General features: G+C 39.7%; 1 protein-coding gene across 1 annotated transcript in view; it reads left to right on the top strand.

Annotated features, from left to right (window-relative positions):
- LOC126409044 (cGMP-inhibited 3',5'-cyclic phosphodiesterase 3A-like) overlaps positions 1–27,719 on the top strand; it is a 79,391-nt gene that overhangs the window by 30,025 nt on the left and 21,647 nt on the right. Inside the window, exons 2-3 of the mRNA XM_050074926.1 lie at positions 10,659–10,709; positions 22,610–22,855. Coding sequence (XP_049930883.1) covers positions 10,659–10,709; positions 22,610–22,855 — 297 coding nt within the window. The remainder of the gene's footprint in view (positions 1–10,658; positions 10,710–22,609; positions 22,856–27,719) is intronic.

Genomic DNA, 27,719 nt, shown 5'->3' with positions numbered 1-27,719 from the left:
TATTCCTAACCTATAGACCTAAATAACCTTTTATGGTGGAATATAATCAGTAGAAAAGCTTTTCTAATCTCAAAAAGAACATTTTAATTGCCTTTTTAGCCATGTTTTTATTTTATTTTAGTAGTAGTATGACTTTTAGACACACCTACTGACTTTTATAATCCCATGGCTTTTCCTTTAGCGCCACCACAAGATTAACATTTGTGCTTTTTAGAGACATGTCTTGACAACTGTTGGATAGATTGCCATAAAAATTGGACTTTTGTGTCCCATCAGAATCCCTTAAGTTCTTTATCTATCGCCATCATCAGGTCAAAATTTCACTTAAGTCTAATACATTTGTTTTTGACTGAATACTAGGGTTGGGTCGGTTCTCGGTAATACCAGTTCGGTTTGGTACTCCGTCTTGGACTGGGTTTTTTTTTTTTTGAGACCGACCGGTGAAAGTGGACGTCCGCAAGCCCTGTGCGCGCAAAGCAAGACCGCGCGGACTTCGCTCCACGCACCAGTGTCACACAAAAGACTGTTCAGCATGTATTTTTCACATCGCGGGGATTTTTCACGGACACTTTTACACGGAGTCCGCTCCGCTTATAGTACGCCCGAGTCTGTGGGCACCTGTGTCTGCCTCTCCGCCAAGCGCACAGCAAGCAGGAGAGAGAGGGGGGTGGGGCGGGGACTGAGCTAGGGGGTGCGACTGTGCATGAGCCTCTACTGTAGCCTGGAGTTTGTTTAACAGTGACGGGGAGTCGATAATGGCGGACAATTTAGTCTCGACGAAATCAAAGAATGCGCCAGTATCGCAACACTTTGGCTTTGAGCCAGACGAAGGAGGCAACCCTTGTTTGCACTGATTGAGTAAGCTGCAACATTTATTTGTAAGGAATAAAAGAAACAACGTGTTACTGTCACTCTGTTGTCCTAAGGTCATTTTTTTAATTTTAAATGAGTCAATTGCGCCCCCAAGTGGCGAAAATCCGATATTACCGACTTGATGCGTTTTTTTTACAAAAACCTGACCTTTTTTTTTTCTCATAACGACCCAACCCTACTGAATACCACCAAACTTAATAACATTTCCATCAGCCTCCATTGCACTGCACTGTATGTTTAGTGCTACAATAATTAGCACGTTAGCATGTGGAGAGCTAATAATGTTAGCTGTTAGCAGCTGGTGGCCAGTACTAACAGCTAACGGAGATTGCATTGAGTTACATTATGATACTTTCAAGCTCTACGTGGTAAAATGAGTACTGGGCAAAGGTAAATTATAATGTTCTCATAATATGTTCAGTGCAATCTTGCAAGAAACATTTCTAATCACATTTGTTTGAAGGAAAAATTTCTTGATGTTTTTACAGCAAAATAAAACAAATTAGGGAGAGAATTATGATATATTATATATAGTAAAAAAGCCTTTTAAATGTTTTCAAAAACTATGTTTTCCATGTGAGAGAACGTTATATTAAAGGTTGCTTCATAAATGTCTGCGTATATAATTAAATCTGCGCTCAGTGTAATGAAGGGTGGAGTGAATTTAAAACAATTCAGTTATTTTTTTTATAATAAATATTTCTTTGTTTCCCTGGCACAATGGGGGGAATAAATAACATTAAGCTCAACTTTTGTCCAAATTGTTATTTTAAACATCTGTAACAGTATTAGTCAGTATTGGCGCATCCCTAGTTAACACTTAACTTAGATGGTGATAATAGTAAACTGTGTACCTGCTAAACAGCATGTTAGCATTGTCATTGTGAGCATGCTAGCATTTAGCTGAAAGCACTGCTGAACCCTAAGTACTGCCTCACACAGCAGCCATCACGGCTGCAGACTTTCAATAAATAAAACCGTTTAGTATTGATTACATGCTGAGATCATCCTTAGTTTTAAATAGTTGTAGTGTTGGGCTCAGTCATAGAAGCCCTGATCAGTCACACATGTGCGCACAGACACACGAACGCCTGCTTGACGGGCTGACGTGAGCGTGTAATGAGATCGATAAGCAATCGCTGGTGTGGTCTGGTTTCACGGTGCATTGACAGGACCTCTGATACACTGATTGGAAACAATTAGCATCAGTGAGCGGGGCTAACATGGTTTTGAGTGATGACGGTGATGAGTGCACGTCTGAATTCACGTGTGTGAGTGTGTGTGGGTGGGTGAGTCATCATCATCCAGCCCAGGAGTCCCATCTCTCTCCCTCACACACACACACACACGCACACACAGGCAAACCATGCATACACAGGCAGCTTTGCCAAATCCTTTTGGCAAGCTAGTTGTGTTGAGTAGGTAAACAGTGATTCTTGGGGTCACTATGATTCAGTTAGTATAGAAAACATCATGTGCTGTATCATCACTGAAACTATTGGCTTTTACTACACTAAAAGGAATACAACAAAACAGGCTGTTAAACAGATCCAGCAGGTCAACACACATCACACCCTTTTTACTGTACTTTCTTTACATTTCTTTACATAGGCTTTAGGATTCATGTTAAGGTATTCGCCCTTCATGACCTCCTCCATCCCTATGTCTCCAGTCGGTCTTCGGACCAGGGCCAACTGGCTGTCCCGCACTCTAGACTTAAAACAAAAGGTGATTGTGCCTTTGAGGTAGTGTCTACAATATAGAACTGTCCTCCACTAACTATACCATCTGCAGTCTCATTAGAAACCTTTAAAAAACAACCGAAGACCCATCTTTTCAAAATGGCCTTTGTCCCAACCTAAATTGTCTAGTGCTTGTTCCCTGGTGTGTTTCTTTGGGTCCTTAGCAGCCTGTATTTACTCTTTGGTTTATGGTCTTTTCTTTTGGACTTGCTTGAGTTTCTTGAAGACGTTTTAGCTGTCATCCAAGAGGCTTCTTCAGTTCTTGCTAAACAATTTGGGAAGAATGCCCTTCGACTGGTACGGGAATTCGAAAGAACATCTAGGAAGCTGGCTGATTACAGCAACCACCTGTTATTCAATTTAAGATGCAGGCGACACAGGATCTCAGAACTGTTGGGTGAGAGGTGAAACATCTTCAAAAAACTCAAGCAAGTCCAGTTGCCTACGAAATAGCACTTGAAATTATCATGACCTGGATGACTGAGACTCTTCACCAGCTTGGTTTGCCTTTGTTTTTATTAGGTGCATGTTTTTACTGTCTTGATTTGTGAAGCACTTTGTGAATTTTATTTCTGTTTCAGGTGCTATATCAACCATTTTTTAAATGATTATCATTATTGAATTAGGGTATTGAGCAACAACACTACACTACAAGCAAACTTACTTCAATAACGTGTCTTTTCAGAAGCCTAAAAAGTGACGAGCTACAACAGGGAGTGCTGGTTAAGATGAGATGAAAGCAGATCAACTAACCTTATTTTAATACTTAAATATTATTGTGTTATTGACCTTCGGTAACTGTGACGATTGAAACGTATCATATTATCATTTTGCTATATTCTGTTTTCCCAGCATGTGTTATATGCTCCTTTTGTGTCTTGTTTTTGCTTTAATTATTTATATATGTAATATTTCCTAGTGGTAATGTAATGATAGAGAAACTGTATCTATATTCTACTGTATTTTCTTATTCTTTAAATTCTGGTTTGTGTGTCTCTCCGTGTATCTCTTCGCTCTCTCTCTGCTGTCCTCTTTTCTGCCTCAACTGGGATCTAGTAAGAACAGTTGCTGGTCAGTAGGGGTTTCTGTCTGGCTTGCTGGGTTCTTCAGGACTGGAGTGTCTGAGTCGTGACAAACAGAGAGTGTCTGTGTGTGTGTGTGTGTGTGTGTGTGTGTGTGTGTCTGTTAATGTGTGTGTTGGTGCACGTGTGTGCACTTGCGTGTGCTTGTGCCTCTGTGTGTGTGCAAGTGTGTGGGTGTGTATGCGTAAAGATAGACTCACATGCAGTCATCCGGGCAGCTCTTCTGTCCCTTTAGCCCTTACATGGCTTTGTCATAGTATGTCATTACACACAACATAAAACACACACACACATACGCAAACACACAACTTTGAGTTTACATAAGAACCCAGGGTTAAGGATAGTAACACAGTGTGATTCAGTGCTGTAAACAACCCTAAATGTTTTCTTATGTTGACAGAGTGGATTTCATAAAGTGCTTCAAGAGCAGTTCAAGGAAAAAGGGGATTTTCGTGTCGAGTACACAATAATTTGTCATATTTCCATGTTGCACCTGTGGTGGATTGAAGTAGCATTTTGTACAATGCAAAAGAAGAATGTTTTCTTATAACTTAGGGGGCTGATGAAGACGGTTTTAATGATGAGATTGATGAAGAACATGCAGCGTAGATGTCATTTAGAAGCAGTCAAGATTAACGTAAGTCATTCATAATATGCATGATAGGGTACAGTGTGCCATGTATTATTTGGGAGGGCCTGATAAGTAATGCCTCTCAAAGACAAAGCTCAAATTTGTAACTTTGGTATGGTGTCTTTTAGTATGGTCGGCTGTCATCTGTTTTTTTCTCAGTCAGTGTGACGTATCATCCCCTGTGCCGAGGATTGTGGGTCAGAATAGCCAGAAAAACATGCTGGCTTGCATGCTGCAAAATCGGACCGGATGTAGTATGACATCCTGTTATTTTTGGCATATTGCATTTTACATACTATGTGTTAGGACATACTAAATGTTTTTCTGTCATATTAAATAGTATAGTAGTTTGAGTATTGGAACGCACAGCCAGTCCAGGTCTGTCCAGTGCATGATGGGATTGTATCCAGCCCTCCTTGAACTCGAAAGATTTTTATGAAATATGTTAACTTCTGTGAATTCACAGAAAATTTGTGTTGCTTGCTGTGTTTTTTTTAATTAAAAAAAGGACAAAACTGCACAATTATATAAAATCATAGTTGTTTTTAAATAGCTGTCACATGTATGGATTTATCACATACACACAGGACACTTGTGCCTGTGAACAGATTTACAGCAAAAACACCCCTGAGACCAGCAGTGTTCATGTAAACAAAAAGAGCTCCCTCTGCAGTGTGCAGTGTGTTCATGCATGCAGTGTAACACTCAGGTGTGTGATTGAATGGACCATCCTTACTTGCACACACCATCGACTGGTTTTTTTTTTTTTTTTTTTGTAACCTATGCTGATATGACGCGTTGCTTATATTTGCATGAGTGAAATTAGAAGCACTCTACTTAAGTCTGAATGATGGAGCTGTCAAAGATTATGTGGCTCAGAAGTGCATTAGACCTCTGTGATTTCCCAGCCTCTTATAGACTTGACATGAGAAGTGTATTTGAGCTGTAATGGAGGCCTTCAAGGAACAGCAGAGCACAGAGGAGGATTTAAGGGCCTGGGTAAATGACAGAAGCTGAAGTGTGTGTACTTCGTGTTAGAGAGAAAAGGGACTCATTTGGTTTTCTCCAGTCTGATTTCTGTCATGTTGCAGCTCTGTAACTGCATCATTACTTTAATATAGCGGCTTGTTTACCAGCCTAACGCTTAAATAAACATTATCAACAAAAAAAGAACGACACACACAATGTTCCAAAATGAGTTATACATATTTTACATGATCATGGAGTTCAATGTGATTCTGCATTACAGTGCTGTTATTCTTCCAAACAACATCCCCCCTCATCCTGAGGGGCTCACATAAAACATGAATCCGCTGTATTAGGCAGATTATCTCATCTGCCATTCAAGATGCAAAGTCATCTCCAGTGGATGACAGTCGCACTGTCAGGTCACCTCATTTTATGCCGTTTTATACATCAGCCTACAAACTGTGACAGCTAGGGCATAACACAGACACAACACACACTCACAGACGCACACAGACATGCACACTAGGCCTGGGACCAGTTTTTAAATAATAATTATTATCATTATCAAGAATTAAGCAATAGAATAATCCATTTCTTTTTGCACAAGCAACATTCTGCACATTGACCTTATGCAGTCAGTTAAATAAAAGATAAAGTAAAGCCTTTATTTAATGTCCAGCTGAAATAACATTTTTGTATCACTTATTTTTTTATTGTAACATAAACACATAAACAGAGACACTCTCTCTGGTACCAGTCCCATGTGATTTCCTATGCTTGGCATTAGATATGCTCCATGACAAAATTCAAATGTATATGTTGGTCATTTGGGTTTCTTGAGGCACCAGCGACATAGTTCCAAATTGCATCCCCTTTTAAATCTTGTCCCACATTCAGATATATCCCTCTCCCACGCTTTCGATCCTGATGTAGGCATAAACTTTTGAGAAATTATTTATTATAGATGTATGACACTAACCGTCTTGGGGTATTCTGTAACCAAGTTAGACTAGGATGGGGTCTTCTGGATCTGACTTCTAGAGAACCCCATAGTCTGTACAGGCTGAACTTATTCTGAAGTAGAAATAAAGAGACTGCTCATCAATGTTATATTGAATTGTTATTATTGAATTCTAGAAAATTGAGGACAGTGTTTCAGTGTCTTCAACAGTTGTATACATTTATCCTCCCAAGGTTTGTTAGTGAATGGTTTCCTTGCAGAAAGAAGATGACCGTTGTTCCATAACTGAGATGATTTGCATGAATATTAATTTTAGAAAATTTTCTGCTGCTTTAAACACTTGTAGTATATGTGTTAAAATTATAAAACCATAATAAAAACCATGGTAGATATAACCATATTGCCGTTATTAACTCTTGTTCTATATTTTTACATAATGAAATTCTATCCTCCATCTAATAACTGAGACTTCTTAATACAAATTGCTGGTAATATAATTTAAAGTCTGGACATGCCCAACCCCTATCTGACTTTTTGAATTGAAGAGTTGATCACTTTATTTTTGGTCGTTTACCATTCCAAACATAGCGCTGTAATAATGAGTCCAGTTTTTGCCAATATCCTGCTGGAGGTGCAAATGCGATCATTGAGCTGATAAAATTAATGCAGGATAAGATGTTCATTTTGATGACCAATATACGTGCTAAGACTGATGCATGGAGGTGTCCTTATCTTTTAATATCTTCATGTATTTTTTCAGAATTAAAGAGTAATTTGTTTTAGCCATAGATAATAGAGGAGTACTAACTTGAATGCCCAAGTAAACAACCTAATTTGTGCCATTAATCTGGGGAGGAGGAGACACCTTACTTTGGTCTGTATTAATAAGCATCAGTGTTGATTTTGACAGCTTAACCTTGTATCCTGAAAAACATCTAAAGTGCTCAAGTGTTTTTAAAAACACAGGAGAGAGTTTGTTGAACATCTGCCATATAAACGAATGAGTCATCTGCATAGAGTGATATTGAATGCGATGCTATTGTGATAGGACAATTTCTAATTAATTGTGCAAGTGGCTCGATAGATACATTAAAGATTAGAGGGGACAGAAGGTCCCCGTGCCATGTGCCCTGCTCTATATCAAATAAGTCTGAGTAGCCTCCTCCCACACAAACCTGTGCTGACGGATTAGCATACAGTGTTTGAATCATATTGACATATTCATCTTGGAACATAAATTCCTTTAGAACCCTCCAAAGATAGGGCCATTGAAGACAATCGAATGCCTCTTCAGCACCCAGAAACAGCAGGCCACAGGCAGGTGAGATTTTGTGTGTTGCATTCAGAGAGCTTGTGAATATCATCAGAGGCGAGATGCCCTCTGATAAAACCTGTTTGATCTGGGATAATTATTTTCCCAACCACTGTCTCAAGTCTTCTGGCTGAGGCTTTGGAAAATATTTTGAAGTCAGCATTTATCAGTGAGATTGTGACTGGCTGATTTCAAGGGGTCCTTACCGGGTTTACCTGCGTCTAACTATGATTAGGGCTGTATTTAGGCATCCGAGGAAAGTGCCTTTTACAGTAGCGTAATTTAGTGTTTCTAACCATATTGGTCCAAAAATATTTCAGACTGCAAGGAAAAGCTCCACCGGCATGCTATTGATACTTGCCGTATGGCCCTTGTTTGTAGCTTTGACTGCTTTAAGTAGCTCCTACAGTGTAATAGAAGAGTGCAGAGATGTGGTTCTCTCTACTGACAACACAGAGAGGTCTAATTCACTAAAAAAAAAAAGAAAAATGGAGAAGTCAACTTTGGTAGGAACTGAGCTACTTCTATGCAGTCCTTAAAAGTAATTCTTGAATGTTGCATTTATTTCCTCTGTTGAAGATACTCCTCCACGTTTAGCACATCTATTTGCTGGACCTTTGAGCTTCTTGTTGTTTGAGAGTTAGTACCAAAAGATGGCACTGTCTGCTGCCTTTTGCATAGCACTTATGTTTGGTTATAGGTATCATATATTCTTCCCTACTTCTTAACTAATCATTTAATTCTGCTTGTTCTGTTTTGAACTCATTTTCTTTGTTTATGGCATATTTCCTTTTTAGATAATTCTCCAAACTAATACATTGTCCCTCTAGGGTGAAAATCTTTTGAAGCTGGCTTTAATGTAGCTAGGCTATTAACCATATGGTATTATTTTATACAAAATCCTTGAAATTAAAATTTTTATGATTTTTTGGGGGGTTTTTTAGTTTGTTTTTTTGCTGGTTAAAAGACCACCAGAGTGGCGAGTCTTTCTTAGGGAGCTCTGATTCCAGGATTAAACAGTTAGCTTGGTATCATCATTAGGCATGGAGGTGTCACTTGTTACCGTGATATAAATATGAACTGATACCTGGGACACAGTTTTTCAATAAGGTGAAACACGCCAGGTAAAACATGCAATGGTAAATTTTGAGATGTTGAGCTATTTTGCTTCCATAACATAACTTCTTTCAGATTAGTGGAGAAGAAACATCAAAAATACAATTTAGGTGTGTATTTAAACTGAATAATTTTAGTTTAGTTAGTTTAGTTTAATTTAGTAGATTAATGCAAAAAGTGCATTTTTTTTTAGATAATGTTTCATTTGCATATTTACATGTAAAATTTCAGAAAACTTGTAATGCAAAGAAATAACTGCCTAAATAGAAGTAGTCATCTGGGGAAGTGTCATAGTGATATCTATTAAACATTTGACCATATATATTTATAGTGTGTAATTTTCTTTTTTTTTTTTGTCTGAAAGTTTTGGGAATTTTACAGTACATCATTTTAGAAAAAAATGTTGTTTTTTTTTTGTTTTTGTTTTTTTTTATACTCTGAGCCAAAAATCTCGACTTCAGTAGCACTTACGTACACCAGACTTTCCAGTTTTATTCTTTTCTACATTCTGAAGGTTTTTACAGAGGGCTCTCAACATACATTATTTAAGCTAACAACATTTATTCCTAAAAACATGGCGAAAATCGATTTTTTTTTATGGCTGTTGGCAGTTTTTCTCTGATTTACGGAGTGATAAGAGAAATTAAAAATTCCCTCTGTAAAAACATTTGACTCTAATTTGACTCAACAAAATGAAACAATAATTTTGAACCTAACTTAATCCAATTTTCAGATTTTTGCTCTGGAAATGTATGCAAAATTGTGGATATTTAATTAGATAATGCATCATTTGTATATTTAAACATACTATTTCGGAAAACTTGTAATACAAAAAACAATTGTCTTAATTTAAGTCATAAACTTGGGAGGTTTCATGTTGATATCTGTATGTTAAAAAAAATGTACCCTATTTCATTTGGCCACATTCATTGATTAAGAAATGCAGTTTTATATGATAAGACATTATACAACACTTTTTGTTGTTGTTTTGACTCAAGCAACAGAACCTTAGCAAGGTTGCATGCTGGCGATCAACCTTTCTTCTTGCTGTGGTGACAGACCCTGGAAGGCAAGGGACCAAAATGATGAAACCCTGTGTGGTGTAAAACTCCACTGGACAGATTTTGTAAATGCAAAAAACCCACTCACTTTTATTTCACACAGTGGGGATGCAACCTAGAAGAGCATCCTAAGATGCCGTAGATTCCAAATTAATGTCTGCTGTCAGGTATGATCACTTGTGTGAAACCCTCTCTATGAACATAAAATAATTAATCAAAACTAAAGCACAAAATGCTCAACTTGCTCCAACACAACAATGTTTAGTTTCTTGATTCAGTCTTCTTCGTCCCCACTACACCTGCTGTTAGCAACATGAAATGTAGATCAGAGGAGAGCGTGCTCCATGATTTCTGCATTGCCTTGAAGCGTCACAATTCAAACAGTTACGTCTTGCTGCCATTTGGGACCGCTCGTTATCTACTGCAGCTTTTAATGACCCCTCTTATATTCTGGGTGCACAAAGAGGAAACAGGAGGAAACAGGTAACGTAGCTCCATTAAAGGTGCCTTCCAAAGACTTCAAAGCTGTCATATTTAGAGAAATCCACTCGGAAACTCATCGTCTGGCTGTGAAATTGAATTACAGTTTTCTCTTATTGAGCAAAAGTGGAAAATCATTGCAGTGAGGGAACAGATAGAGGGGGTGGTGGTGATGGTGGTGGTGGTTGTGGGGAGCTGTATGTGGATCAGCCCTCCAGCATTAAGGGTGATGTGCTCTTTTCTTTTTCTTCATCAGCAGCGCCTGCTCTTCTTTTATTTTTAGATGGCATGATGGAGAGAGGGATGAAGGGAGGAGGAAGTGAAGGACAGCAGAAGAAATGAAAAGAAGATGTGTTTAGATAGTACTGTATTGTGTCACATAGTGGACAGGTCTCTGACGGGAGCTTCTGTTTGTGTCTTTCTATCTCCAGACTATGTGCCAGCCAGAATGGGACTACAAGAGAGCTCTGAGCAGATCGCAGGTCAGTGCAGCCCTGAGGGAAAGAGAGGAAGAATGTGTGTGTGTGTTTGACATAATTTCTTCCCATTTGAGTATAGTACAATGGCACTGGACCCATTACTGCGGGACATTTTTAAGCAACTAATTTTAATTAGTGTGTGAGTTCACAGATGTGTTAGGATTTGAAGGTTGTTTAGCAGAATGCCTGAAAGTAGGGTTGGGCAATATGACGGTAGAAATGGATCCATTAGAAGAGATTTGGCGATACCATTTCCATCTTGAAAGAATTTTAGTTTAGTTTGAGCGTTTTTTTTTTGTTTTTTTTTACTTTTAATTATTTTTGTCATACATATTTTCATTGCCCTTTTTAGTTTTAATTTTTAACTTTTCATATAAGATTCAAGATAACCATTTATTTCAACATAGTCAATAGGAATTTGGCTTAGTTGGCTCACACAAAAAAAGCTGTTTTACATATATTTTTTTACCACTTCAGGATAACATTGAGCGGGGAGTGGGGTGAGGAACACACTGTGATTCAACACTCTAGCTAACATTAGCTAACGTTACATAAACATACCGTACATAAACGTGAACTTGAAGCAGCAACCTTGAGCCTTTAGCTACGGTTAACAGAAGGCTAAACCAGTGGTTCTCAAATGATGTGCCTCGGCACATGGTGTGCCGTGATGCCAATCCAGGTGTGCCGTGGGATTTTGTGATAACACATCATTATGGCAATAGTCAACTGGGTCTGTACAAAAAGTTCTGAATGAATTTTTAATTGACTGTATCAGTATGTTGTGCACATTCATTTCCTAGTAAAGAGGCAAACTCTGCTAAAAAGTGTAATTTTGTTTAATGTAATTTAAAAAACCTTCATGGGGAACCTATTTGTTGCCGTTTGCATGTGGGAAATACACGTGTGTGACACATCCAAAGCCCTGATTGGCAGCCAGTGTGAGGGATGATAACATTTAAAAGGAGAAAGCTGTGAGTGGAACAATGGATCGCTTTATTGTATGGAGCACATCACAACAAAGCACAAACAAAGACGACCGACCACTGAAAGAACAGAGAAAAAGATGTCAGTAGACAGTATCACCAAAGCTACTACCTGTATTATTTTTTCTTATTGTTATTGTCTTACACTGGGATAAGAGTGATAACACACCTTATAGAAGCTAGTGTACAGATGTAAATACAGGTGTGACTTGAGATTTTAGCTTGCCCTTTGGTGTGCCTTGGGCACAAAAAGTTTGAAAACCTCTTGGCTGAACTATCTGCATTTTTTCTCCATCTCTGAAACACTTTGCTGATATTAACACATGTTCCATTTTGTTAATTGTCCGATTCTTTTGTCGACATTTGGGTTGCTTTGCAGTGTAGGCACTTGCTGCCAGTGTTTTTGAATAGTTTTCAACATAGATATTGCTAGTTTGACTTCTCCCAATAAGACTGCCACATTTACTTTATGTATTACTCACCACCTGTGTATTACATTGGTTTGAATTTAATATTTAAATCATCAATAATGTTCTCCATACTGGACGTGCAGCTCCAGCTCTAGCCGAGAACAAACCTCCCATCCAAATAGACTTTTAATGAATCAATATGTACCTCAGTTTCCTGATGCAGAAAGCCCTGTTCTGATAATGCACATTACTCGCTGCTCAGTTGTCATGCATCACTTACTATCACAGGAAACACTTGACAAGTAGTGGGCGTAGTATCAGTGGCCAACTGAGCCCCGAACAACAATTTTATGGTCCATAGTCGAGTCACTTTGATCTTTGTCCCGATGTATCCTAGCAACCAGGTATGTTCAATACAACTGATTTCAGCGTACTGCAGGTCTTCTCATTTCTGAGCCAATGGTGAACATTTGCAATTGGCAGATGCCGAGGTAGGGGCGGGTGAGAGGACGGAGGGAGGTTCATGAAGCAGCAGAGAAGAGGAGAGCAGAGCAGAGGAGAGGGCGAGGAAGTGTTTGTGGACTACATTATTGAAATGTCATTTGCTCTGGATCGACATTGTTACGACCGTGACATTTGAAACAAGGGTTTAAGGAAGAAAAGAGAGCATAAAGCTGCTGTGCCACATATATAGGAATCTAGATAGCGAGACCAGGATTGAGTTTTCAAACTGGACACGAATGATGCAGAGAAGGCACTCAGCAAGTACTATGGGACGCCATCAGGACAATCCACATCCTCCTAAACAGGTTCAGTATTGGTTTAACTGGAGTCTCTCCCATTCAGTCTGGCTGTATGTTCTTCACGTTCATGTGCATGCACTTTGTCTGTGTGTGTGGGAAAGGGAAGCCATTTAATCAGTAATGATGAGACGGTTTAAATAGGACAACTTGAAGCAATGTCTAAATTAAGCGTCTTGAGTTTTTAGGTCAATTACGCATGTGAGAGACTGGTGCTCCTAAGCAGGAGGATGAAGACACTGTTGGGTGATTCAGTGTCACTCTTGTTCTTCGATGGGTGCTAACTGTTGAGTAGTAGTTTCATTACCTTCGACTTCAAAGATTGCATCATTATTTATTATTATAGATATTATAAACCACCTTGGCACACTTGTTAATATGAGAGAAAGGAATATTAATTGCAAAATGACGTCTCTGGTGTTCATACATCTTGACAAGCTCATACAACACAGCCTGTGCTCCCTCAAACACATCATTGTAGCCATATGAATTTAACAATTCATAGCCTCACAATCCTGCTACTGTTTGCTATTCTCCAACCATCCTCCTGTATCCAGAACATAAACTTGACCTATGGCATTGCTTGGTCGGCCACTACTGCCCCAGCATGAATTCTTAAAGCAGAGAGAGGTGTGAAGGCTTCCTACATATTTTCTGTATCGGTGGTGGTGTAGCACCATCGGCTCCCCACTGTAGTGCTGCATTTACAGTTGTTGTAGATGAGACTGTGGAGGAGCTCAGCTGGCCTGCTCGAGTGAGCTGTACTCTTTTTCACTTGACTGCCCATGGCCTGCCTGTGGACCCGGCTCCTCTCTCTCTCTCCGTCCATCACTCGCTTTCTCCCTCTGTCGCTCTTTATCTCCCTCTCTCTGCTCTCACCATCTGCCTTTATGCCTGATCTGCCTACATATCTCCTAACTCTCTCTCAGGAGAGGGCTGGGGGATGGGGCAGAGAGGGAAAACTGAAACAGTGGGAAATAGCAGAGACAAGGAGGAAGAAGAGGGGGAAAAGGAAACTTGAGGAAAAATAAGGGGGGGGGGGGGGGGGGTGATAGTGAACATCCCCGTGATAATAATGTAGACGTACATCTGCGCTCAAAGGAAATAGTCCCATGTGTTGGGTCCAGGCATTATGACTGGAATCAAATCATAGCATTTTGATTGCATGGGCTGTCTTCAGATAGGTTTATGTTAATTTATTTAGAAAGGAACAGAGCACAGTAATGAACATGATCACTTAAGTCACGTAAATGTGCCAGATTTAGCCATACAGGGTAATTTTCATCTGCAGTCCCTGGCAGGTATATGTGTATACAAGAAAAAGACATAGGCACAGATAAAAGCAGACTGATGGCATGTCCACAGAAGGGCACATAAGCAAAGAGCAGGCATATAACCATAGACAAAAGCCCACAGCAAAGCATATGAGCAAAAACATAAGCACTATTAATAAAACAATGACATAACCATATGACCAAAAACATTAAGAGCGTACTATACAAAAGTACAACAGAAAACACAACATAGACCAAAGCACTTAGCCACAAACAGACACACAAAAGCACAAAGCAAAGCACATAAGCAAGGACAACAGCACACAAGCACAAGTAGCGAGACAGTGACATCACCATAAAAGCAAAGCACCTAACGTTAACACAACGTACTATACAAAAGCCCTAACAAACAGTAATGAAACAAGAACATAAGCACTAATTCAGGTCAAGACAACAAAAGGTATAAGTCAGGTTTCCTTATGTCCTTATTTGAGATTCGTGCACTTGGTTGCCTTTTAAATTGTTGAATTTTAAGGTACTGTAATATAAAAAGATATGTTAAGGAGATTTGCATTGGTAAAGAATTTCTTTCACAGTTAGTTTCTTTATTTGGATTGATGACGGTGACGTCACTCTAACAACAATATTCACTTCCGGGTAGACAGCTAGCAATCGATATCAACTGTGGAGACGTGTCATCGGCAAACTTGTTTATTTCTGTTTCATTTTCAGAAGTAACTGTAACATTTAAATGTATATAGCAAAACACGGTGGTCTGACCTGTCTGACGTTTCTGCTGGGCTTAGTTCATGTGCTGTGTTGCTTTGCTATTATCTTTGCTAAACTAAATCTACTGGCACGGAAACTAAGCAATGTACGGCTGTGGATGGAGGCAGCAGCAAAACGTTGTTTAACCACTTTACCCACTTTAAAAAAGAAGTATTAGTCCAAGTGTTATTGAAAAAAAAGACACGAACATACAAACAAGCAGATAGACAGAAAGAAAGTAGTATTTGCAAATAATGAAAAGCAGTTGTCAGTGTATAGTTACTTTGATTTACACATTTGAAAAGGAGTGGGAGGAAGTATAAACTTATTAAATCTCCCCTCTTCTCCATAACTCATTGAGTGAAATGAAACAGACAGCTTCCTTACACAGATAATATGGGGTGCCGTTTGTAAAGTGGCTCACGCTGAAAATAACATCAACATTTTGCCACATTTAGTTTCAAACAATGTTTAAAAAAGTGTTGTGAATTTTTTAACGTCACCTTTTACCACATTTACAGCAATATTTGTTAACTTAGAAATATATTAAATAGTTAAATCTAAATATTAAATATGGCACCTAAATGTTAAATCTAAATGCTAAATCTAACTCTAAATATTAAATCTAAATCTAAATACTAAATCTAAATGTTAAATCTAAATATTAAATCTAAATCTAAATCTAAATGTTAAATCTAAATGCTAAATATAAATATAAATGTTAAATCTAAATGCTAAATATAAATATAAATATAAATGATAAATCTAAATGCTAAATATAAATATAAATAGATTTAACATTTAGATTTAGATTTAGATTTAACATTTAACATTTAGATTTAGATTTAGATTCAACATTTAACATTTAGGTGCCACATTTAATATTTAGATTTAACTATTTAATATATTTCTAAGTTAACAAATATTGCTGTAAATGTGGTAAAAGGTGACGTTAAAAAATTCACAATACTTTTTTAAACATTGTTTGAAGCTAAATGTGGCAAAATGTTGATGTTATTTTCAGCGTGAGACACTTTACAAACGGCACCCCATAAGATAAACCTATACTGAAGACTTTTCTAAATATACCATTGTTATTACCTTTTAACTTTGTCACAGTAAAATAACCCATGTGTATGTGTACAATAGTAATTACCAAATACCTATCTCACAAAAATCTTTCTTAGTATAAATGACCAATAATCCGTGATGAGTATAAACCAGTCCAAATGTATGATATATATAATACCAGTTGACGCTTATTTCTTGCTTTAAACATTATTGGAGCAGTTTGACACAAGATCAGAAAATTTTATAAACTTTGACTGAGTTGGTGTGATCCCAATACTCAGCGTTATGAATTATTCGTATTGCTCTTTTTTGGAGAATATAAAGTGAATGCAGTGAACTTTTGTGATTGTTGCCCCAAACCTCTGCACCGTACTTTAAATATAAATAAGTGTATGTGATATCTGGAATATTTTCTGTGCTGTACCTTACACACTAACCAATCGAGGCAGTCATTGACTAACTCCCCTGTTCTGTTTTTGTCAACGGAGTCTGGTTGCTTTGAGATAGCAGCTTCAGTTCCTGTCAGAAAAGTCTTTCTGACGACAAGGTAAAGTGGGGAAAATATTCCAAATATAGCGTACACTTAACCTCATGTTGATTTTTTTCGGTGGGGCTTTTTTAGGTGGTTAAAAACTAACCAATCCAGGCAGCATTTGCTCTGTGCTGTTTGATTTTTATGCGTGACGTGGGGGCTTCTACCCACAAGTTTTTGGATACAAACATTTGGTTTATGTAATGCAATCAATTCAATAGAATAATCTAGCAATAACTGTTATAAAGCTTTTTTTGTTGTTGCTGTATCACACATATTGACTCAATATCATGGTCATGTTGTAATGTATATAAACCTGTAAAGTGTGACCACATGTTGTATGTTTCCATCTAAATGGCCAGCCCCACTCTGGACGGATATCGGTTTACCTTTTAACATTGATGATGTTATGTGGCTTCGACTAGCGATCTAAATCAGTGGTTCTATTCTTAGGAGCTTGATGTACACAGATCTTATTTTACTTATCTGTGCTCATCATCATAGACCTGGGTTTAATACTGTCTTTTGTTACAGAGCACTGCATTTGTTGAGGGACTTTGACCCATCATTCTGTGCTCAGCATGTACAGTATTACTCTGAAAGCCTGACAGAGTGGTCCCAAGGGGCAATTCTGGTACATGCGTGCATGTTTGCGTGTGTGTGTGTGTGTGTGTGTGTGTGTGTGTGTACCCTCATTTGTGTGTGTGCCCACTGTTGATTTACTCATTGACCATCACTCCGCCCGCTGTCTCCTGTGGGCCTTTATGCTGGGAGGAATCGATAACCTTCTCCCTCGCCTTGCCTCTCCACTGTGTCTCTACCAGAGCGGCGCTCTGTGGCACTCCATCAGCTCACATGCTTATGCATGTTGCTCTGAATGGACTTACAAATGCACACATACAGTATACTGTGGACTTGTTTTTTTCAATACTCAATTGTAAGAATTCTAACAGAGAAAGGGGCCACAAATAAGCTATAGAACTAGCTGCAATACACACACACACACACACACATTCAAGCCCCCCCTATCTGACTCTCTCCCTGACATTAGCCGAACAGAGACCATTACTGCCAGGTAATGGGTGAATGTCACAATAGCAGGATGTCATAAAGCTCTGGAGTGGTCTAATGGGTTTTGTTCAGGTTGAGGTGACACATGCACACACTCGCACATGCACGCATACAGACACACACTCTTCCAGGAAACTATCTTCCTATGTGCTTGATGCATTTACTTATCACATCGCAGCCCCGAGCTCTGACATGTTTGAAGAGCTAATACAATCTGTTTAAGGAAGCAAATTATGAGCATCATCTGTCACTGTGTTTAAATACAGAGGGAGGGGGTGCTGCTGTTGTTGCCTTTTATGCTCCCCCTCCCTTTACTCCACTTGCGCATCTTTATCTACCTAAGACGGAGCTCTACCAGACAAATATTGGTACGTGAGATAGAGAAAAGAGACAGTGTGAGTTAAATAGAGCAAAATAAGTAAACTCCCAGGGTCAGTATATGAGAAACGACTAAATGAAACTGGAGTGAAAAAGTTCGGCACAGATACAAGCAGAGTGGCAAAAGCAGAGGTTGCTGCCAGTCGCCAAGCCTAGCAGCCTCAGGGGGCAGGCAGATGGGAGAATGAGGGCTGATGGAGTGATCATGTGAGCTCATCTTGTGTTTGCACAAAGGCGGAGAGGAGGATGCAGGAGGAAAGCAGGAGTCTGTTTGAATACCTTGAATCACCTGCTCCATGAGCTCTCCATTCATTTCCATTTCACTTTTTATTTTACTTTAACAGCTTTTTATTGTTGGTTGTGATTTGCCTTCATCAAGGTGTCAGCGGTAGCGATACATACATTATACAACACGGATTGTTATCAAATTAATGATGGGCAAAATACAAACTACATAGACAGTGTTTGTACAAAGTTCAGCCGCAACTGCAGCGGCTGTAATCATTAGGCTACATCGTGTTTTTTTTTTACAAGTGATTTTTTTAATACTGAATAGCGTATGAGCTGTTGGGAATAACTATTGTTTAACATACCCTTCCTCCACTATGTTCATGATAACCAAATTTATCCTTGCTATCGAAATGCTTTACACACACACATATGAGCACCAGTGTTCATTTTACAGTTATTTTAGATTTAGTCTTAGTCTTGAGAGAAAATGCTTATTAGTTTGAGGACACATTCACACTGGCGCTATTTGGTCCGTTTTAAACGAACCCTGGTCCGCTTCCACGGATAGTTTGGTTCATTTGGAGTGGTGTGAATGCTCATTCAAACTCTGGTGCGGACCAAACGAGCGAACCCTGGTCCGCTTGAAAACTGGGGGTCTCGGTTCACTTGCAAGTGAACCCTGGTGCGGTTTGCGTACAGTGGGAAATGCAACGGACTATCCAGCGAACCAAAGAGAGGAAGTGAACCAAAGACAGGAAGTGACGTAGAGCGCAGTGCACCTTATTTATGAGAAAAGTGATTAATTCTCTCTTACGTATGATGTACGGACATATTTGTAATCTGAAAACTTTTAAATCCTTGCAATACCTCGCTCGGCGTCTGCGTAACCACAGCAGCACGTCGTAGTCTCTCACTCTCCGCCGTCTTTTTCGGTACTGCTGCATTTGTCTCATGTACAGAGCAACATGCTGGATAGCTCGCTGCCTCGCCTGCTGCTGCTCTTCTTGTAAAAAAACAATTAGGTTTGAACACCAAAGTAAAAACAGAAACCCCAAGACCGCATAAATTTGGTGTTGCTCCATTGTTTTTGTGGTGGCCGGCTGAAGGGGATGGATTTCTGTTTTCGGTCCTGGCCAATACATGAGCCGGGTTTTCTTCTTCCACATGCTTCTTTTCTTCCTGCCACCACTACATTTAACAAACTCCACATATCCATTAAACAGCTCCACCATCCACAGTCAGACACACAGCTGATTATCTACAGCTCACAACTCACACCAACGGCTGATGCTGTTCTGGTGTGAGTGTTTTTGCTGGCTAGCAAAACATCCTGGTGCAGACTATTTGCTGGAGTTTACCAGCCTGTTGCTCATGCGGTATTTTAAGATAATTACAAGCACGGCCATTCTCAGCATTCAATGTCCGATAGTCAACCGCGAACACTTTCATCACGTCTCTTCTTGTCAATAAAACTGAAGCATAGATTTGTCTTAATTTTTATTATCAAGATGTATTTTTAGCTCATCACCATCTCGCTTTCATCATGGATAAAAGGTCGTTTATGAAAAATGTTTGTTGTAGTTTTCTTCAACGAAATTAACACTGAACAGCACTGGTCCAAAAGATCATGGCATGTTCCTCCAAGTAAGAGTCAACCTGAAACTTTAGCAGTGAACAAACATACCAGTTGTTCAAATGTAAATCAAAATTTAGGACTATTTTACTAAGGCAAAGCTCTTGTACAGCTGTTTGTGTTGAAACAGCATGTAACATTTGACAATATTTTTTCTTTGTTTCTTAAAGGAGAAAAGAGTTTTGCAGAAAAAAATGTGTTGTTATGTCTCAAAGTCCATTTCAGAAAAAAGTTTCCATAGTGGTACCAGGACTTGGGTGTTGTATTAGCACTTATATTGACAAACAGGCAAAATCGAGCGTTTGGCTAAAGACAGGCGTTGCCAGTCACTAGTATATTATGAATTAGGCACTGTGTGATGTGTAAAGGAATACTTCACTTCCCCTTTGTTACATTGAATTTTCTAAGAGAATGTCATTTTAATCACATGCCTTCATGGTGAACGAAGAAACGAAAACATGCTCGATGAATTGAAGTCATAGGGTCCCCTTTAAACAACAGCACAACATCAAAACACTCAGAAAAGCTCAGTTGGATTCTTCTTTCACTGTGGAGGCATGTGAGAAAAACAAGCTGTCTTCACAAATTCAAAATAACACTGTGCCAGTATTTGATATACAAATGGTCATTTGGGGAGTGAGGAATTCCTTTAAGGACTCAAACGTGTCAAGCATTAGCTTTCTGGTTCAGTAGCTGCCAGTCATTCCCATTAAGATTATTTTAAAAGTACACAAAGTTTTAAGGATTCAAACTAGAAGTGTCAACATCACAGGCATGAGTGGGAGAAATAATACTTTAGAAAAAACAGGAGGCAAGTAAACAGTAAAACGGTGTGATCTGCCATGAGTTTGACAGTATTGTTTTATAACACGGTTCATCCAGGGTTCAGTGGAGAGCTGCAGCTCAGCTGACTCTTCCAAAGTTCACTCACTGCCAATTCCCTCTGCAGTGCAGTCCTGGCTTCCTCTTTCTCTTCTATTTAACCAAATTTGGTGTTTTTCTTTATTTTATTCACAGATTACACACAAGTACTTGTGTTCTGGCAAGGTTCTGAGGGGATGCATATCAACACACCTTTCTAGTCATGGCTTTTCTAGTCATTAAGTGTGTAGTCTGCTGTGTCCAGCCCTACACAACTGTTCGGGCTGTGCCTCTTTGTGACTTAAAGTTGCAATAACCATGGCACATAAACATGTCATATTGTTTTAATGTTTTATGCTTCTGGAAATACTGTCCATATATTATTATTGATTTTCAGATTTTAAATTTTAGACTTCAAGGAACAAATCACCGCACTCACGACTAGAGTATGCCAAGGTGCCAGAAAACCATTTGTAAACTTGTGTAAAAATAGGATCTGCACACTTGGATCAATGCAAGTATCTTGATATACTTGCATTGATCCAAGTGTGCAGATCCTATTTTTACACAAATTTTAGACTTCAAAAAAATTATCTGTACTCTAGTAAACACATCTGTTTTCCATTGTTGTATAGTTGCAAGATATGTAAATTACATTCAAAGTCTACAGTGTAGCAACGCCTTCTTTTTCATGTACTCTGCCTACATTTACATGAACAAAATATTCTGTTTTTTACCCATATTCCCAAAAAGACAACATTCCTATGAAGCTGTGTACATGGCTAATGAAAATGAGTATTCCACTAATATTCCCATTTGCATGCAGTTGAGTATATTTCGATTAACGTGCGCTAACATGTCGTTTATCACGTTAAAGTATGGAAAAGTGGAATGGCAGGAACCACTTGCCATTTTGCTGGTAATGCATTAAGATATGATTTTTTTCATAGTTTTCCACCAGTGGCGGGCTTGTTTGACATTGTGACAGCAAAGCCTTTTTCTTTCATTCCTTTAATCGCTTTCTTGAAAAGGTTGATGTTGCCATATTTACGCTACGCATATCCAAAAACGTGCCTAATTTGGAATAGCCAGCAACCTCTCTTTTTGGCAATAGTCAAATATTATGTTTGCATGTAAACATAGTCACGTTTCTTTAGCTTTCTCCGCATTCATATGGATTGACTTTGCTAATATCACATGCTAAATGTTGCATGCATGCAATTATATACACTCTACACGTATATAAACTTTAAATGTCTGTGTAGGTGTGTGTGGGTACGTGCATTTCAGAGTGTGTGTAAATTGATTATAAGCTAAAGAGGAGCTGATTAGCACATGTTGACATTAACAGTGGAATCCATCACTGAAGCCTAACATGGCTGACCTTTGACATAGACGATCCTTTGGGCCTTCCAGTCAATATGATGAATCAGTGGCAGCTACGTGTGAGCAGGAGTGGGTGGCATGGGAGACGGGTGTGTTTTTCTTTATAAGAATATTGCAGAATGACTGCTAATGATGTTTTTCTGGCGTCGACATGTTTAACACTGTCATTACTCCTTTCTATCATTCATATGTTCAACCTACTCTCACATCACCTGACGGAGCTGTTGATACACCAACAGACAGGATGTCATAGTCAGTTCCTCCTGGGACTGTGAAATGTTTAATTTAGCATAAAGACAGATGCTCACACACATATACACACACAATGCACATGTGCCGTCTCCACTACACACAAACATATGCTCTTTCTCTTTCAGGTACAGAGATAAAGAAGCTGCGTACGTCAGTCTGTTGTGACGTTTGTTCACCGCATCATCATTGCATTACACCAGAAAAGATGAACAAAGAATTCTTATCTCCGTCTCTATCTCCTCTTCTCCAGTCTTCGGGCACCAGCGTGGTAGTGGACATCGCGGTGATGGGTGAGGCACACGGTCTGATCTCAGACCTGCTGGCAGACCCCTCGCTGCCCCCTAACACCTGCAGCTCTCTGAAGGCCGTCAGCAACCTCCTCAGCACCCAGATCAGCCTCCAGCCGCTCCACCGGCCTCGTGTCCCTGCAGACACACACACCTACTCTGACTCCGAGGACGGGCCGGAAAAAGCGGAGAGACTGGCCATTCCAAAGGTAAATGTCTGTCTTCTTTAAAAAATGTGTTTTAGTTCATTCTTGTGTCTGTGGTTAGGTGTATGAGCTGATATCCCATGGCTGAACCACATTTTCAAATCACATAAGTTCACTCAGCAGCTAATAGAAAGCATTGATTCGGGGCGCCCAGTACCTCAGTGGGGACAGTGGGCGTCCCATGTATAAAGGCAATGTCCTTGTCGCAGCGGTCGAGGGTTCGATTCCAGCCTGCGGCCCTCTGCTGCATGTCATCCCCTCTCTCTGTCCCCCTTTACACCTCATACTGTCCTATTGATTAAAGGTAAAAGCCAAAAAAAATGAAAGCATTGATTTGCTGCCCAAAAGGACTTCAAATGACAGTAATTGTGTTCCATCACATCTACAGTCTGTTGCACAGGGCTGATTAAAGAACCAGACATTGACTGTTGTGTTGCCTCACGTTGCCTGTGTCCCAGCCGAAACGTTGCACATGAACACCGCAAAGCCTACAGCCAATGGTCAACTAGCACATACGCTCTACGCCCATGTTCGTCATTCAGAAAGGGAAACCGCAAAACCGAAAGGTCGAATTCAAGATGCTACTTAGCCAGTTAGCACATTAACAACACAACCTGATATTGAAAGAACAAAGAATATTTACTTTTCACTAGCAAACAATTACTAACTGTGAAGTGCTCAATTGCTAAAAAAAATAATCTTACCTACTGTAACAAGTTGGTTTTAAACTCACTCTCTCTTGACTTTAGCCGTTTCTTTGCTTTCCTTACTCCCGTTTCTCTTCACCTGCAAGAACTGAGCTGAACTGCCCGTCAGTGATTTCATTCAATCTCTGCTGGTTCTGATGGCGATTCAACAAGCTGAATCAGCCAAACAGCAGGTGACAAGGGCTGACTAATGTCAACAATGCGGGACTGCAATAACTAAAGGCCCTGACACACCAAGCCGACAGTTGGCCGTCGGTCAAAGTCGGGCCGTCGGTGAGCGTCTGTCGCCCTAGTTTTTGCGGTGTGTCCCGCACCGTCGGCGGCTTTTCGGCCGACTGAGCATGTTGAATTGGCGGTGGAGCTTGTCAGTGAGAGAGATCACTCTGATTGGCTGTTCAGGTTTTATTTCCTCGCCCCTGTAGCGAGTGAATCTGCCTGTAGTGAAACCGGGGCGAACCGGTGCTTCCTCCTCAGGCTCCACTTCACTCAGCTGCCCAACAGACCCGCTGCTTCTTCCCACTTTAACCTGAATAACAAACCTGAATACAGATAGATATATCAACACATGGGTCATTAGAAGAGGTGTCACGATTCTTGAACCACGACTTGACCGGGCTTTTGATTTTAAGGTCACAAACAATATTTGGGCACCCACTAGCTCGCTTGGTTGAGCAGGCGCACCATATACAAAGGCCTTGTCCTTGCTGCAGCGGCCACTGGTCGGCTTCCAACTCACAGCCCTTTGCTGCATGTCATCCCCACTCTCTCTCTCCCTTTTATGCTATATCTGTCCAACAGCTACAGTTTCCTCACTTGTAAAACGCCATCAGATCCTGTTTTTGCCTGAGGTGGCCTATGGTACCAGTGGATGGTGTAATATAACCTAAAAACTGTAGTTTTTCTGTCAACGACGTGTTCATTGTTAACTTAACTCCCAGGGAACACCACACCACTGACTTCAGTGAAGTAGGAGGAGTTTCCAGTTCTGTTTTTTCTCCATCTCTGGCTCAGACGTTGGCCATGGTGTCTCGAAAAGTGCAGCTGCAGGTTAGCAGTTTGAAGCCTTGTTGTTGTTGTCTTCCTAGGATGCGCACATGTCAGTGGATGTATAGAGGGAAAAAAATGGGAAAATTGCCTGTTCACTTTTGATTCTGAAAGTCAGAATCGAAAGCTCATTTCCATTTATTTTTGATTTAGAATAGAAATCATGACAGTCCTAATCATTTAGCGATGGTCCCAAACCTGAGGGTCGGACCCCCAAATGATTAGAGAAGATTAGAAACTTAAATTTTTGCTTTTTCGTCTTGTGAAATATAAAACATATTTTCACCTCCCCGACCTCTAGAGATTGCATTTTGGTTGAACTGCGTACAACTCACTTTAATACTTGCAGCGTGGGTCATGATGAGTAATCACTTCATTCTAACAGAATGAAGTGATTACTCATAAATCAACACAGCAGAACATGTGATATTGTCCTTTTCATTACAAGCATTCTTCATCTTTGGCAAAACCTGGTGCCTACATTACCCACAATGCACCACCAGTGCTCACAGTGCTGTCAGAAATTCAGGTGCATTATGTGATATGAACAGCCTCTACGCTTACCCCTCACCCAAATTTATCAGATTTACTCAGCTCCCTCTGGAGCCTCAAAAGGATTTCTTGCAGCTTTTGTTTGTTACATATTTGTGGAGAAGCACTCCACAAGACCTTGATGTGTCAAACTGGTGGAGTTTCCCTTAAAACTTAAATCATGTTTTCCATCAGGAAGTAAATATGTTAAAGAAAAATTGTTGTATGCTGCAGTACATGTCAATACACACACACACACACACACTCACACTGTCGTCACCCCTGTTTCCTCCCTCACTGCTGGGGTGGTGTGGGGCTCTAATGTAGCTAACAATGACGCACAGGCTTCAAGAGGGCTTTTTAATGTTTTACAAGGCCAGTGCTTCAAAATGTATGCGGGCACTTAAGGCGGCAAGGAAACTAAATAAAGCGTGTGATGCAATGCAGGATAGCCTACCAGGAAAGTGACAAGCAGCTTTAACGCTGCCTGAGTGCACTCAAATGCTCGACCCATGTAGTGAAACTCAATGAGATGCTGCCTCATTTTAGCTCATCGGGGATTTGTGAGTCTGCGTGAAGCAGTGGGTTGAAGTTGGTGATTCAGCTCACTCGTGATGCCCTGCTGTATGGCTCTGAACTAAGGACAGAAATAGCGGTTACATAAAGGTAATAAGAAATGTTGATGACTGAGGTGCATTTGTTATTTTGGGACAGCAAAGCGCTTTGTTTCATTTCTTGTTAAAAGCTGGGGAACCATTTGGCTTTCGCTCGTCTTTTCCCATGGTGTAACTCCAGCAGTGCTGGCTATTTGTCAAGTTTATAGCAGCTCCTGAACATTGAGCCACAATTCTGATGCACAGATTTTTCTTTATAATACAGCCACATATTTTCTACAGCACACCATAGTGGATTATATTTATTTGTCTACAGCAGGGAAATAAAGTAGTGAAGAGACTTTGTGTAAAACATCCAAGATAACATGCAGGAATCCATCACAGCCAACATGTCTGCTTACATTATTATCAGAAACATTATTGCATAATAATGTAGTGCAGATGTTTCAGATCAGCACTTAAGGCTTCATTAATGAACAGTAATAATATTCACAACAGTGAAAGCAGACATGATGTTCACAGTGATTGATTACCAGCAAATGCCCTTTATCTCACTCTCCTCCTCCTCTGTCGTTCTTTCACACACTATTAGATGCCTTTGATTAGCTTGCCTTCACTGTTGGAGGGAAGTATGCCACAGAGCACAGTGTGTGTGTGTGTGTGTGTGTGTGTGTGTGTGTGTTTGGATGGCAGTGATGCGTCTCAGTGTGTATCTGCCGATGAAGTAAACAGACAAAGAGGGATGGACATGATTTTCTTCGATACTATGTGAAATTTGATCCTTTGCTGCCCTCTACTGTGTGTGTGTGTGTGTGTGTGTGTGTGTGTGTGTGTGTGTGCGCGTGTGTGTGTGTGTGTGTGTGTGTGTGTGAAAAAGAGAGAGAGATGCACAAACTTACAAACATCTGAGTTTAGCTCATGGCTTTACAACACAATGTACAGCACTGGATAGACTGACACCACAGGGCGAAACAAGCATGACTCCTTTCCACTCACTATTCTGCCTCCCAAGTGCTGAAAAAAAACAAAAATGTCATCCTTCAAGTTTGACATATTCAGTTTTTGGGATTAAAAGGGAAGCACAACAGTTCTCTGTTTCTCTGTGTGTGAAAATATAGTTCAGTTTATTGGGTAAAACATGTACCTGAGGCTGAAACATCACTTATACTTCTAAATAGAGCTGTATTATTTATGTGGTCCTGTGTTTTCCTTTCTTTTCCAGATTCCAGTTTTGTTTTGAGTCGTGTGAACTGTGTGCTCTTTTATGGTCATATAATAAATATGAGCCAAGCTTTTTGTCAGCCGTGCCTGGCATTTATAAGTCAGTACCTCAAGGATTTCGCAGGCTTCTTTTGGGGATTGACTAAAAAATTGTGATGTGTGTTGAAATATATTTAGGTGTTGTTGTTTGTTTTTTTGTTAATTTTTTTTTTTTTTACAATGAAATTGCAAGACCAGATGAAAAATTGCAAAAAAAGAGTTACCTCTTGTTCATAATTTATTAAAAATCAAAGGCTTACGTGATAGACATGATGATTTATACCACTAACGTGACCACTTACTATGTATGTTTAAACTTACCTTGATTCTTTTAATGCGTGCAATACATCTGGATGTAACAGTCTCTGTCATGGTTATTTGTGAAGCTCATGGGGCATTATGTGAGACATTAAAGTTGTGGTGATAAGTCAAAAGTTGCTCAAAATTCACAGGGATTGGTTGAATTTGTGTTAACGGTTACAAACTCAACATTGCAACATCCTGGAGGGGCTGATATGAAGAAGTATGAATTGTTAATGCAAAATTTTGCCATATTAACTCACTTTCCAGGCTTAAGGAGTAACATATACACTCACCAGCCACTTTATTAGGTACACCTGTTCAACTGCCTTTTAACGGAAAAAGTTAATAAGCCAATCACGTGGAATCAACTCAGTGCATTTAGGTAAGATGTCCTGCTGAAGTTCAAAC

The sequence above is a fragment of the Epinephelus moara genome, chromosome 2 (assembly GCF_006386435.1).
Source record: "Epinephelus moara isolate mb chromosome 2, YSFRI_EMoa_1.0, whole genome shotgun sequence".
Classification (NCBI taxonomy): Eukaryota; Metazoa; Chordata; class Actinopteri; order Perciformes; family Serranidae; genus Epinephelus; species Epinephelus moara.
The sequence above is the reverse complement of the archived record's forward strand: the minus strand, read 5'-3'. Positions and strand labels throughout refer to the sequence as shown.